The following is a 15,334-nucleotide window of genomic DNA, read 5'->3' as shown; positions in this document are numbered from 1 at the left end:
ACTCTGGTTTGGACAGATTTAAGTGAGTTATTGCTAAGAATTATAGGACTACAATATAAAACACCAAATTTTCATGCAAAATAATTGTACCGCTTTCAGCACCTAAAATCCGAAATAATCATACTGCCAGGGAGGTTAAACTAGAACATAGGCAGGGATTAAAATATGAAGAAGCTGCATACTCAATAGGTGATTTCATCAGTTGCTGAAAGGGCTTTAAAAGACTGAGGATTTAATCTCACTTTAAGCAAGCTTTTGATGATGTCACTTGGGGCCGGTGTCTTTTCCTGTACTACCACTGAGTCTGTACATAGTATTGGTTCTGAACACAATTACTCATGGATAAAATTTCCTTTGAACCCCTATAGATGTTCCTAAGGACCAGAGGCTTCAAGCAGTGCAGTCGGCCATTATGCTGATGTCAGATGAGAATCGAGAAGTCCTCCAGACCCTGCTGTGTTTCCTTAACGATGTTACCTCAGTAGAAGAGAATCAGATGACCCCCATGAATCTTGCCGTCTGTTTGGCACCATCTCTATTCCACCTCAATTTACTAAGGAAAGACAATTCGCCAAGGTTGTTACTCTTGTTGCCTTACTTATTGACATATTTTCTACTTAGCTAATTGTATAATTGTTATACATGTTATACACTTGACATTTTCTTGTAGAATATATTTTTCAAAAATCTAAGGAATTACAGTTAAATAATTTTTCCTATGTAAATACTTTCATTTATGTCGTAGAAGTAGTATATAATATTTGTTTTAAATGCTGACCAAAAAGCACTAACTAGACAGTTGAAATGCATATAGGCACACTGATTTACCTGTCAAAGAATTGCAATTTTATTCAGCCAAATTTGTGATCCAAATACTCTTCCAACATATCGCAGCCAGGTCCCTAAATCCCCTGCAGACAAACTGCAGTTAAGCAAAGCATGTTGGTCTAGAGCATAGCCCAGCATGGCCAATGAAGATGTTGCAGCGCACCTACAAGGCCCTAGATCCCCAACTGTATAAATTGCACGCAGCATTGAAATATATAGTTCTAACTTTAGAATACAGTGATGCAGAAGCTTACTGTCTAACCTTTACATTATTTCACTTTTCTGCTTTCAGAGCCATACAGAAAAAATATGCAACAGGAAAACCAGACCAAAAGGATCTGAATGAGAACTTGGCAGCTACACAGGGCCTGGCACACATGATCATGGAATGTAATAGACTCTTTGAGGTGAGTGTTTCTATTTGTAGCTAGTGTTAAGTGAGCCATATATGGTTCAAATCCCATCCAGTTCAGCAGGAACCAGCCGAGATTCAAACCATGTCTGGGCAGGCTGAATGTATCCAAGCTGATTAATCAATTAGCTTGGGTACAACCAGCCTGCTAGATTTTACATGCAATTATTGCTAGTGGCTGATATATAGCCACTTGCAATAATCACTGTGCCGAGTCAACACTATGGCTGTGCGGGAGGGATTCCCCCATCAACACTGACTGTGTTGATGGGAGAATCTACCGATTTTCTTTTCCTGCAACTCGTGGTACGGCTGGCCTTAGGGTCACTGGAAATAGTGAATTACCAAAGAGCACGAGCTGAGATTCTTCTACTCCATTACTCGGGATAGATCAATCTGTTGATCTCAGGTACATTTGGTGGCAGTGGATTGGTGGAATCTGTTACTGAGCCCACATTTTCTTGGTTGGTCCCAATTGTGGGTTATGTGGGTGGCTCTGGCAACAGTTCCTCATCCTGAATGCTATTGCCAAATAACTGGCAATAGAAAACCATTTTGCCTTGTGCCTGTCTGACTGTAGAGGATGAACCTTCATAAAGTTTCATGCTCTAAGCTGCTGTGTATCTTGGCACTCAGAATAACAGCACTCACTCTTAATTTAGCATTACTTTAACATTTAATTATTATACTGTGGTTGTTAAATTATATTTTTTTATATTCTGAGTATTATGTTAGGTCTTTCATTTGAGCATTGACAAAGTCAACCTAAACACAGTAGTTATAATTATTGAGCTTCTGCTTATTTCATTCTTACTCTATTAAATTTGAATTCTAACTGGTCCTTTCTGGGATGTTGCAGGTTCCGCACGAGATTATAGCACAGTCACGGAATTCCTATGTGGATGCTGATATCCACCTTTCCACTATGGAGGAATTGGGGAAGCAGCTGGAAGAGGAGGCAGGGAGCATCTCAGCCTACTTTGATAATATTATTCAGAGCCTTCAGAAAGAGGCCAGAGATAAGTTTAAAGGATGGGTCTCACTTTCCAGCACAGAGAACACTGACGTGGCTTATAAAAAGGTACAGACTGAAAACACATTCTCTACTAATGTCTTTGAGACTCACAGTAATTACTGTAAATACATTATTGAAAAATTGAATTTTCAGAAACCAACATTTTTACTTTTTGCTGCCCTTTTTATTTGTGTACTGATTCGTTTTCTGATTCTTTAGGTTGGTGATGGAAATCCTCTGCGGCTCTGGAAAGTGTCAGTCGAGTTGGAGGCCCCTCCACCGGTTGTGCTAAACCGATTATTAAGAGAGCGCCACCTATGGGATGATGATTTTTTGCAGGGAAAAATAATCAAAACTGTCGATAACCAAACAGAAGTTTATCAATTTGTTATTAATAGCATGGCTCCCCATCCTTCTAAGGACTTTGTGGTTTTCAGGTATGCTGAGCTAAACTGTGTTTAATGAGCGCAGATACAGAAAGTTAATTGTGTAATTTAATTATATGTACTGGTCATAAATGATACTGCCAGAGAGCTTTACTATGAAGCCTAGGAAAACAATGTTAGCATTTGTACATCTCACGTATGTATTTATTTTACCCAGTCAGGCCGCGTACACACGCGCGGACTGTTCGCCCAACTTTGTCCGCTGAACAGTGTTTGGGCGGACAGTCCGCTCGTGTGTGGGCTTTCAGCGGACAGTTTCAGCAGACAGTTGGACGGACAAGGTTTTTCGGAAATTCCGTAAAACTGTCCGCTGAAACCTTGTTTCAGCGAACAGTCCGCTCGTGTGTAGGCTTGTTCGTCAAACAAAGTTGCGCGCATGCTCAGAAAGGATTTTCACGCCGAAAGCTATAATGCAGTGTATAGGACGTCGTATTTTTCGTCCCGTCGTACGTGCCGTTCACGTCATCGCGCACGGTTTCAGCAAACTGTTCGTCCGTCGTGTGTGGCCATGTCCGTCCATGCTAAGTTTGAGCGGACTGTTTGCCAAAACTGTTGGACGGACAAAGTTGGGCGAACTTATACAGAGCTGTGTACGCGGCCTTATACAGAGCTGACAAATTATGTAAGGCCCAAGTACATTTTTAAATATATCTTTTAAAAAAAGCTCTCTGGTTATTGTCAATATAACTATTTTTATTATCATAACTATTACACTTTACGTATTTTTAGGGATCATGCCCAAAGCCATATCTGGCCATATAATGTAAATTCTGGTGTATTTTCCCATGAGGGAGTCTGCAGGCATCTATACAAGTCAATGGCTGTACACAACTATATGCATGTATACGCAAGGACCTGCATAAACTTATGTGCGCATTCATATGTAACCATAGTTGTACACACATACACAGAATTGTGTTTATGCAGGTACTTGTGTATATACATGTATAGCTGCTTACAGCCATTGACATTTATAAGTACCTGGACACACCTTTCAGCGCAGTCCACATATTTCACTGGAATTTCAGGAGCAAATAGGTGTACCACAAAAACCAACTGAACTGCACACTTAAGCCTCGTACACACGATTGGATTTTCCGATGGGAATTGTGTGATGACAGGCTGTTGGCAGAAAATCTGACCGCTTGTACGCTCCATCGGACAATTGTCAGATTTTCCGCTGACGAATTTTGGATGTCAGGCTTTAAAATTTTCCGCAAATGTCTTTTGTCGGATTTTCCGAGCATGTGTACACAAGTCCATCAGACAAAAGTCCAAAGTCCAAACACGCATGCTCGGAAGCAAAGTCGACCCAGAAGTGGTCGGTCTTGTAAACTAGCGTTCGTAATGGAGAATTAACATTCGTGATGCGGCAAATTGTGAAATGTCGAAAAGCAGCGCACATTCTCTCCTTTAATGTGATAATAATGAAGCTGCTTTGCTGGTGATACTGATGGAGTTCTGCCAGACGTATTTTAAAAGGCTTTTATTTTTTAATGATATCAAGAATAATATTATTATGCTTGTATTTTTTAGTTTTTTTTGGGCAAGTTACCACAACACCATTATCCCATAGTTTTTAAGATCAAAGATACAACTATGTTGGTGTCCCTTGTCAATTTTACATTGTATTATTTTAAATGTAACTGCCTATTCCCAAACTGTCATTTGAAGAAAAACACATAGTCAAATATTATTCGCCACAATTATTTTTATTGTGCATTAAAAAAAAAAAGAAAACAAATAAAAATAGACATGCTATCTGCCAATAGAACTTAACCAAAAAGTGCATTCTATGTATTTAAAAATATAGAAAATATACCAAATCAAATCATTATTCAATCAAGAAATAAAATAAAAGCCTCATGAATGTAACCTGCTTCTTAATATAGGGGGTCAACAATGGCAAGAGTTGGTGAAAGCAGGGGTCCGTCATCCGGAGATAATTCCGAAAATCATCCGGATTATTCTCCTGGAGCTCCCGCAGCAAAAGCATATGACATAATTGGTCACGCTTAATAAAGCAACCATTTTTTGGTCCAAGAAATCATCCTCCTCCTGTTCCTGGACTGGACTTGGGTTAAAGCAATAACTCCAAGGGTAATAATAAATAACACATTATCTCCTCCGATTCCACAACATGTCCGGTTGACGAACGGCCGTTCAGAAACTAAATGAGCAGCACGAAATGAAAAGCGCAAAAGGAAAAGCGCAAATCAACATTCACCAAACTTCTACTTGAAATTAGCAGAAAGAGCCCAAAGGGTGGCACCTGGCAATTCAACTTCCTCTTTATTGGCTTGTAGTACATCTAGTACATCACTATGTTTATGTTTGTTGGCCGACCATTGTGTGCCATTTGTATGCAAGGCAAGTTTTTGGCCAACGCCCTTCGGACAAAAGTATGAGGCTTTGTATGCGGAAAATCCGATCATGTGTACGAGGCTTTATACACGTGCAGCTCTATTAGTCTAGATGCTAGTAACATACGGCAATCCTTGACTTTCCATACACTATGGAGTGTCCCTTACCTTACTTAGGTAAGGAGAGTTTCAATCATTGGATAGTGGTATTTCTGTTAATCAAATGGGTATGTCTTTGCAGTACATACTGTACATAAAAATACTAACTGGAGAACCTCTTTATTCATGTAAAAACAAGTTACTGCTTAGCAGATAAGCTTGAGATCAAAGTCAGACATAGATATTAGATGGAAAATGGATGATAGCAGTAGATCTAGTGGTCAAAACATTTTGTTTTCTCTGACACGCATGCTTGGATGTGCACTAGTGTGTATGTCTACGAGCATTGAACATAACCTGTCTGGGGCTGTTCAGCAGAAGTTCTCAGCCCAGTTTTTATTATTTCCTGTATGGTGGCCTTTAACCTGATTATTATCCAAGCCTGGCAGAAAGAATATAGACATGCCTCAGGCAGGAAATATTCTATAAATCTAACACTTTTCTACTTCTCCCTGTGTTAAATACAGTTGTATGGTTGACTGTAGATAAAACATTTTTAACCTGTACTCATTTTATAAAGAAAACAGAGGTTCAGAATTCACATTTATGTAATTTTACTAAACTGATGAAAGCTGAGATGATTGCTTTTAATGGGTTAATGACACTTTAATGGTATTTTATTGAAGTTCTTATGATTTAGCCTGACATAATATGCCTTCTATCTTTAGGACATGGAGGACGGATTTGGCAAAGGGCATGTGCAGTTTAGTGGCGATGTCTGTAGAGCACGAGGACGCCCCTCTCATCGGAGGAGTGAGAGCAGCTATTTTGGATACGCGTTATCTGATTGAGCCCTGTGGATCTGGAAAGTCCAGGCTCACCCATATTTGCAGAGTTGACCTGAAGTAAGTTTTTTTTGTCTGACACTTTTTGTTACAAGAACTAGTGAGCCTCATGTGTAAATAATTATTGAAGGAAAAGTGAATGTTTTGCATGACAACAACCGATTGATTCCAGCTGAAAGAGACTGGTTGTTGTAAGCAAAATACATCTTCTATGCTTCATTTTGTAAATGAAAGGCCACATTTGAATTACAAGGCCCAATTTACACCCTGACAATATTGGGGTTTACTTACTAAATGCAAATAGACTGTGCAGTCGCCCCAAATCTTACTAAATGCAGTAAAACTTCACTTTGCAAAGAATATTCAAATATATGCAAGGAAAAAAAAAACAGCATTTTTTGATTGTACACGATTGAATGATGGAAGTCAGCAGAACTTTTGCTCATTTACTAAGCTCTGGAGCAACTACACTTTGCAAAGTGCACCGTCTATTTGCTTTTAGTAAATCAATCCAATGGTTTGAATGCCTAGGCTGCTATGGCAGTTTTTGAAAAAGAAAAACTGATTAATGAGTATCCAGTGTCTGTAAAGGACACTGCCCTTTAGTTTGAAAGGAGATTATAACTTTTATTTAAAACTTTTTTATGGCCATACCTCTCTTTTGGGTCACAGGAGTGCACTTACTTTTGCTCTCCTATGACCCAGAGTCAGCTAATAGTGGGTTAAAGCCCCCCTCTTAGCCCAAATGTATCTTCTTATATAGCCCCAAAACAATATGTTCCAATGGGATATTCTGCATACACAAACAGGCATGTTCAATAAATCAAATCCATAGCAAACAATCAGAATTCAAAAGGGTTTTTATATAATTTATAACTGCAATATGTAGGACCCCAAATCTCATTTAAACTAGAACTAGATGGGGGGGGGATTTACTAAAACTGGAAAATCTGGTGCAGCTCTGCATAGAAACCAATCAGCTCCCAGGTTTTTTGGCAAAGCTTAATTGAACAAGCTGAAGTTAGAAGCTGATTGGCTACCATGCGGAGCTGCACCAGATTTTGTACTCTCCTGTTCTAGTAAATCAAGCACACAGTTCCAACATACTGCCAGACAGTGTTGTGTAATTATGTGGTTAGGGATTGTAGTTACTACCTGTTTTTAACCTTTTTTAGGTTGTAGCTATTTTTTGCAAGGGATTTTTCTATTAGCTTAAAGCGGAGTTCCACACGTGTTTTAGTTTATTAAAAGTCAGCAGCGACAAAAAGTGTAGCTGCTAAATTTTAATAAACAGACACTTACCTGTCCCACGGTTCAGCGATGTGGCCACCCTGAGCCTCCCCCCTCTCCCCCTCCTCTCCACCCACGGCATCATAGCCACTGTGGGCACCCGGACGTGACAGCTTTCGGCTTCATGGCTGGGCGTGCACTTCGCATGCGCGAGTCGCACTGCACTCTGCTAGTGGCCAGGCAATCTTCTGGGACCTGTCGCGTGTCCCAGAAGATTGCAGAGAGGGAGGGGCTGCCCAGGGGGAGAAGAGGATTTGCCTAGACGGCCAAGAGCAGAAAGGAGGAAACGGGATAGGAAGTCCCACTCTAAACTAAGTAACTAAGTACCCACTCCCGCCCCCCCAAACAAAAATGACATGCCAAAAGTGGCATGTCAGGGGGGCGAGGAGTACTTAAAGCGGAAGTTCCACTTTTGGGTGGAACTCCACTTTAATGAATGGGGTAAGCTCTGCTGATGTCTATCATTCAATCATGTGCAAGCAGAAATCCTTTTTTTTTTTTTTCTAGTACGATTGGAAATTCTTTGCAAGGTGAATTTTCACCACATTCACTAAACTAAGAGCTGATTCCCTTGCATAATGAAATTAATTTTGAAAAGTGAACATGTACTACTCCTTTAGTAAATTAACCCCAGTGATTGGCATGCTTCCTGTTCATTAAGGGTCATGGTTCACTATGTACAGAAAAATGCAAGAAAAAGAGTATTAGTGTGCTTGCACCATCAAAACCAAGTCAGCTTCCATACTGTGCTCCTGACAGCTTCCACTTAATTACTAAATCAGTATTGAATTATTTATCTTGCTTTATTTTCAGAGTCTGATGAAATATTCTCTTTTTTTCATTTTAGAGGCCATTGTCTGGATTGGTATAACAAATGCTCTGGACACATCTGTGCAGCAGAAGCATTGCGGATTCGCAACTCTTTCCAACCCCTTACTACAGAAGGACCAGAAACAAAAATCTGAAGTTTGTCTCCCAGTGACTTTATATAATATAACAGAAACTGCAGTGACTCTGCAGGAAGGCAGTGCTGTGCATGCTAAAGCCCCCAGGGCATTCCTCTGAGATACTTTATTAACAATAGCTTTTGTTTTTTTATTGTTTGTTTATTTTTTAAATTAATTGTAAAAAGACGATGTAAATATGTAATCTATATATATATATATATATATATATAAATATATAAGTATATATTATTTAACATGATAATAGATGTATACAAACATATATATGAGTCAATGCTTTCTGTGGAAGCTTTATTGTTTCATATTTCATATTTTATTTCACTTTCCCCACTTTATAGATACTATGTATATATGCTTTTAGAATCAGCCACAAGTATTGTATAAGGACAAGGAGATTTGTGGTTTCCTGTATACAGCAATAATATGGACACAGTACTTCAGTTGTTCTCATCTGTGATGCACTGCACTGTCTGGACCTTGCTTAGGTACTTTGTATATAAGAGAATAAATACTTTAAAAATGTGTCCTGATAATGTATGACATGTATATGCCTGCTTGTGTTGTACAGAAAGGTTTCAGCCTACATTAAATATCTGTATTTGTGCACCCAATTGTAAATGTGGTTGATTTCCTGTAATGTACGGCCAATTAATGGTGCAGTTAAAGAATAACTCCACTAAGCACTGTTTACATCCAAATTAACCATATGATACCATCCAAATAAAATTTCAAAACAATTCTTTCTGTTAAAATGAAAGCTCTTTATTTCAGGGTTTCCCTATTGTTCTAAGGCTTGTTTCACCTAGCCCACCTCCAAAGTCGCATGACTTTAAGTGCCACTTTGGAATCCGACTTTGATACGACTTTGATGTGACTTTTTACTCTCTGTGGCATTGAAGTTGCATCAAAGTCAGACCAAAGTAGTGCAGGAACCTTTTCTAAAGTCGGACAGACTTGTGAAGTATCAGTTGAGACAGCTCTCATAGGGTAACATTGAATTTCACATCATCCGACTTGGGGTCTCACACGTTGGATCCTATGTCGCTTCAATGTGGACCAAGCCTAACAGTAAGATCTTCGCGTGGCCACTTCTGTTCCTCATGTTCCAGCTGTGCAGTTCTGAACAAGGAGCCTCAACCAATAGGAGCATTCCTAAGCTGGCCATACATAGTGAAAACTTTGGACAATTCTTCCGAATTAGCAGAAATTCAAACCATGGGTGGCTCTGCCAACATCAACTGGCTAAACAAACTTCAACTGCGAAATGGAAGAGGCCAGGTGGAAAAAAGTTGGCCGAACAGTTAAAGTCACTGTTTGGGTACTCTTAAAGCTGGGGGTGCCAGCTGTCAGAATTCAATGGCCTGCATTGCTGATTCATCCATCCATGCTGTTTAGTGTGGATGATGGGATTGGGCTGTTTTGTCTCCTTTAGCCCGTGGGCTGATTGAAAGGAAACTAAAGTCACTGATTCAGAACAAATTTTCACACCTTCCAGTGATTTACCCATGCCTTTTTCTGGTGAGTGTCTGAAACTACTGAAGCCAGAGATGGCAGATCAGTAGCCTTTTATTTACCCAGTGCTGTTTATGAATGGCACTAGATAAATAGCTGTCGGGCTGTCCAATGGCTGTCCAGTGGGTGATCACTGTGTACCCAGCCGTCATTAGACAGCTAAATACACAGACACTGTACCCAGCCAATTCAAGGGCCTCTGCACAATGTAAGCGCTTTGTGATTGGTCATGACAGCGATCACATGGTACTATTTACAATGCGGATCCCTCCCCTTACAGCAAAGGAAGAGGAGAGATTGAGTGTTTATGAATGGCCACAGAATGTTGTAGTTACACAGGATTTTTTTTGGTTATAACCTTTTCCCCACACACATCTACTACTGTGTCTAGTGACCAGTAAATAAATACTTCACCTCCCTTATCCTGCCCATCTGAACATTAACCGCCCCATCTCCCTCCTGTCATCGTAGGTGACCAGTGCAATAACCCATTCACTTCCTCCTTCCTCTTGTGTTTAAACCTGTACATTAACCCCTTGGCGCAAGCGCCTCCTGGCCCTTTAAGGGCTTTCAGATGCCAGGAGGCGAGTTGGGGGTCTATGATCATGTGGTGGCTGTGATTGGCTGTCATGGCGGTCACATGATTAGAAAGCTCCGGATCCATTAGCTGCTAGTAACTGTGTCAGGAGGTCTCAGGGCGTGTGCTCTTGACACAGCTGTGTTTGTAATGTGGTACTCAAATATGACGCCGCTCTGCGCCAAGGACCACCTGCCGAGAGGCTGTATATTTGCTTGCTGTCTGTGCTAACAGGTTATTATATCTGCTGCAACATTCTCAAGCTCCATGTGTAACCTCCTCAGTACCGGCATGTGTCTTCATTTCCAATGAATTATGGCAAAATATAAGATCACCTTGTTTTGCTATTCTGGTGTTTTATTTTAAACGAAAGTACGGGAAAGGTTTTTTTTTTCAGTAAAACATTTAAAACCCAGTGGTTAATAAATTCCACTAAAAGAGAGCTTTATAAGTGCAAAAAAATTATATAAAACTCATTTGGGCACAGACTTGCATGACGGAGTAATTGTTGGTCAAATTATCATAGAGCTGTAAACTAAAAAATGGTCTGGCAATAAATGGGTATTGCAGGCTGGTACTTAAGGAGGAGCTCCAGTTGGTGTTCTGAAAATTAAAAGTCAGCAGCTAAAAAAACTGTAGCTGCTGACTTTTAATGAACATACACTTACTGGTACCAGGATCAAGCGCTGTGCTCTCCCGAGAGGGTGCCGGGAACTGTCTTGGGTCCTCAACGCCAGCATGTTAACTTTGACAGGTTGCAGCTTCACAGCCGGGCTCCCACTGCACATACACGAGCTGTGATGGCCATTTTAAATGGTCCCACAGTCTTCAGGAGCCTGTAGCATGTCCCAGAAGATTGTGGGAAGGAGGGGGGAAGGAGGACTTCAACTCAGATCACCTAGGAGAATCCAGCAGAAGCGGAGTGAGTGCATACAGGGAAGCATGTACTACTGGGATGTGTGTCAATATATGTATGGTTGGGGCCATTTTGCCCTACACATGGGCATACCTTTCACTGTGTGCATGCTCATCAATACCTGGGACTAGGTGTGGTCCCCACATGTGCTTTACTGACCCTGTTCTTTCATACGCCAGAAGCCATCATGCACCACTTTAAATGACTTCAGACCAGGCTTAGAACAGTTTGACAACTTTTACCGTATTTACTCATGGTAGAGCCACAAACATGACAAAGTCCAGAGCCTAAACTAACTAATGGAGGTGGCTGCCCAAGCACACCTTTACAGCTGCTAGTCCAAAGCTTGCAATTCCCAGTGGTATTGTCCACTGAAACAATGGCATCTTGTACTGATTACATTCTGATTCTTGGGTCTTTGGGTCTTTCCAAGAACTGTGGTGTTTCTTTGTCCTTTTTGCTACCGTCAGTCTCTCACGTGCAGATGACCCCGCCCACAGATGGGCTACTGTGTCTACAGTCCTCAACATTGCCTGTATATCTTTGTGCTTCTTCAAAATAGCTTCAACAGCACATCTTGAAACCCCACTCTGCTTTGAAATCTTTGCCTGGGAGAGACCTTACTGATGCAGTATAACTACTGTGTGTCTTGTTGCTATGCTCAAATATTTCAAACTGAAAAGACCTAATTTATACCAGTTATACCCATATGTGGCATTTATTAAGCATAAACAAAAACAGGGATGCGCATACTCACGCATCAAAAAGCCACAGGTTTAAAACCTATAAACTTTTTCAATAAAAATGTATACCAAAAAACTGTATATGTATTTTATTACTTATGAGGAGAGAGATAGGGCTCCAAAAACTCTCAAGTAATCTGGAAAAACTCCCAGAACTATAATTGCTCATATGCTCTGGTCCATATACGTCTATAGCCTCGTACAAAATGTCAGGTTTCTGTGATGTAAAAAAGCGAGACAAAGATAATTTCAGAACTTTTTCCACCTTTAATGTGACCTATAAACTGTACAACTCAGTTGAACAACAAACTGAAATCTATTTGGTGGAGGGTCGTAAAAAAATAAATAAATCTGGTTGCTTCAGTGTACACACCCTTAAAGCGGAGGTCCGCCGAAAAAAAAAATATTAAAAGCCAGCAGCTACAAATAATGCAGCTGCTGACTTTTAATATATGGACACCTACCTGTCTAGGGGGCCAACACGATGTCTGCAGCCGAAGCCGATCTGTCTGTCGGCTCTCGGCTGCTGCTGCCGCCATCCTCGGTAAGGGAATCAGGAAGTGAAGCCGTGCTGCATGTCCTCACTGGTCCCTGCTGTCTTCTGTTTCCCAGAACACAGTGGGGGAGGACAGAGTAGGAGTCGGAAGTGGCGTAGGTCACTACGAATGCAGCGGTGATCTATGCCAGGAAGTGGGAGCAAATACCTGTATTAGACTCCCTCCTCCCCCTGAAAGGTTCCACATGTGAAACCGGAGGGGGGGGAATTACAAAAAGTGGAAGTTCCATTTTTGGGTGGAACTCCACTTTAAACTAATACTTTGTTGAAGCACCTTTTTATTTTATTAGACCCCTTTCACACCACACCGCCCATGGCGTCGGCAGTAAAAACGCCACTATTTTTAGTGACGTTTTACCGCCGGATTTGCGGTGCATTTCGGCCCCTAGCGGGGCGCTTTTACCCCCGCTAGCGGCCAAGAAAGGGTTAAAACGGCCAGCAATACGCCTCAATAGCGGCGTTTTGCCGGCGGTATTACAGCGCTGCCCCATTGATTTCAATGGGGACCAGCGGTGGAGGAGCGGTAAACACACCGCTCCTTCATCGCTCCAAAGAAGCTGCTGGCAGGACTTTTCCTTGATGTCCTGCCAGTGCACCTCAGGCTTTCACACTACAAACAATGGTGCAGCTTTTTTAGGGTGGATTGCAGGCGCTATTTCTAAGGCTATAGCGCCCGCAAAACGCCCTGGTGTGAAAGGGGTCTTACAGCACTTAATCTTTTTGGGTATGAGTCTATCAGCATGGCACATCTTGACTTGGCAATATTTGCCCACTTTTCTTTGCAAAAACACTCAGAATCTGTCAGATTGTGAGGGTATCTTATGTGCACAGCCCTCTTCAGATTACCCCACAGATTTTCAATTGGATTCAGCTCTGGGCTCTGGCTGGGCCATTCCAAAACTTTAATCTTCTTCTGGTGAAGCCATTCTTTTGTTGATTTGGATGTATGCTTTGGGTCATTGTCATGCTAAAAGATGAAGTTCCTCTTCATGTTCAGTTTTCTAGCAGAAGCCTGAAAGTTTTGTGCCAATATTGACTGGTATTTGGAACTGTTCATAATTCCCTCTACCCTGACTAAGGCCCCTGTTCCAGCTGTAGAATAACAGACCCAAAACATGATGCTGTGGGTACGGTGTTCTTTTGATGATGTGCAGTGTTGTTTTTGCGCCAAACATATCTTTTGGAATTATGGCCAAAAAGTTCAACCTTGATTTCATCAGACCATAACACATTTTTCCACATGCTTTTGGGAGACTTCAGATGTGTTTTTGCAAAATTTAGCTGGGCTTTGATATTTTTCTTTGTACGAAAAGGGCTTCCATCTTGCCACTCTACCCCATAGCCCAGACATATGAAGAATATGGGAGATTGTTGTCACGTGTACCGCACAGCCAGTACTTGCCAGATATTCCTGCAGCTCCTTAAATGTTGTTGTAGGTCTCTTGACAGCGTCGCTGACCAGTTTTCTTCTTGTCTTTTCATCAATTTTGGAGGGACATCCAGTTCTTGGTAATGTCACTATTGTGCCATATTTTCTTCACATGATGATGACTGTCTTCACTGCGTTTCACGGTATATCTAATGCCTTGGAAATTATTTTGTACCCTTCTCCTGACTGATACCTTTTAACAATGAGGTCCCTCTGATGCTTTGGAAGCTCTCTGCGGACCATGGCTTTTGCTGTAGGATGCGACTCAGAAAATGTCAGGAAAGACCTACTAGAACAGCTGAACTTTATTTAGGGTTAATCAGAGGCACTTTAAATAATGGCAGGTGTGTACTGAGTCAGATTTAACATGAGTTTGAATGTGATTGCTTAATTCTGAACACAGCTACGTTCCCAGTTATAAGAGGGTGTGCACACTTATGCCAGCACATTATTTTTTTTTACTCCCTACCCCTAAAAGATATATGTTTGTTTTTCAATTGAGTTGTACAGTTTATAAGTCACATTAAACATTCCTCCCCCTTCCACTGCCACATTTGGCACCTTTCGGGGTGGGGGGAGTGGATATCTGTCAAGACCAGGTACCCACTCCCACTTCTGTGTAAGATCGGCGCATCGTTGTGCGGCGATCTATGAAACTTCCTACCCCTCCTTCTACACCCCCCCCCCCCGTCTTCTGGGACACACACAGGTCCCAGAAGACAGCAGGACCAATCAGAAAGCATAGCGTGACTTGCTCATGCGCAGTAGGAAACAGACTATGAAGCCGCAAGGCTTCACTTCCTGTTTCCCTTAGTGAAGATACCGGTGCCAATGGACAGAATGGCTTGGGGTGCCGACATTGCATGCTCCCTAGACAGGTAAGTCTCCTTATATTAAAAGTCAGCAGCTACAGTATTTGGAGTTGCTGACTTTATATATTTTTTCCCCAGGCTGGAACTCCACTTTAAACAAGCTGAAGGTCTGATGTTCTTATTTACCTTCACATAAAACATAAAAAAAATATGTTTAATCATAGAAATATGTTTGGACCCATTTAAAGTAAGCTCACAATGTTATTGATGAAATTGTTTATAAAGGTTCGCCAGTTTCAAGATTGGTGATTTAGACATGTTTGACAAAGCATGCAGGGAAATAACTAGAAACATAAGGATGGAAAAAACCAACTGATTAAATGGATTGGAAATTTTTATAACTCAATGCTTTGAAAGCAGAGTGTTAAAATTGAGACATTTCAAATTTTGTTTTTAAATTTAAAATGATATGACAAATTCTTATCTGAGCTGATCACAAACAATCTCAGAGTGGAAATCACTAGAA

At 41.0% G+C, this 15,334-nt stretch overlaps 1 protein-coding gene across 6 annotated transcripts in view; it reads left to right on the top strand.

Moving 5' to 3' along the window:
• The window catches only part of STARD13 (StAR related lipid transfer domain containing 13), a 427,146-nt gene extending 418,277 nt beyond the window's left edge, over positions 1 to 8,869 (top strand). For all 6 annotated transcript variants that reach the window (XM_077484116.1, XM_077484117.1, XM_077484121.1 and 3 more), the window contains 6 exons: positions 369 to 576; positions 1,121 to 1,235; positions 2,100 to 2,321; positions 2,475 to 2,692; positions 5,892 to 6,068; positions 8,146 to 8,869. In XM_077484116.1, the coding sequence (XP_077340242.1) occupies positions 369 to 576; positions 1,121 to 1,235; positions 2,100 to 2,321; positions 2,475 to 2,692; positions 5,892 to 6,068; positions 8,146 to 8,263 (1,058 nt within the window). In that variant the 3' untranslated portion in view covers positions 8,264 to 8,869. The remainder of the gene's footprint in view (positions 1 to 368; positions 577 to 1,120; positions 1,236 to 2,099; positions 2,322 to 2,474; positions 2,693 to 5,891; positions 6,069 to 8,145) is intronic.
• The last annotated feature ends 6,465 nt before the right edge of the window (positions 8,870 to 15,334 follow it).

This window comes from Lithobates pipiens, unplaced genomic scaffold, assembly GCF_037356315.1.
Source record: "Lithobates pipiens isolate NorthernLeopardFrog02 unplaced genomic scaffold, aLitPip1_a1.2 Scaffold_16, whole genome shotgun sequence".
Lineage (NCBI taxonomy): Eukaryota > Metazoa > Chordata > Amphibia > Anura > Ranidae > Lithobates > Lithobates pipiens.
The sequence above is the reverse complement of the archived record's forward strand: the minus strand, read 5'-3'. Positions and strand labels throughout refer to the sequence as shown.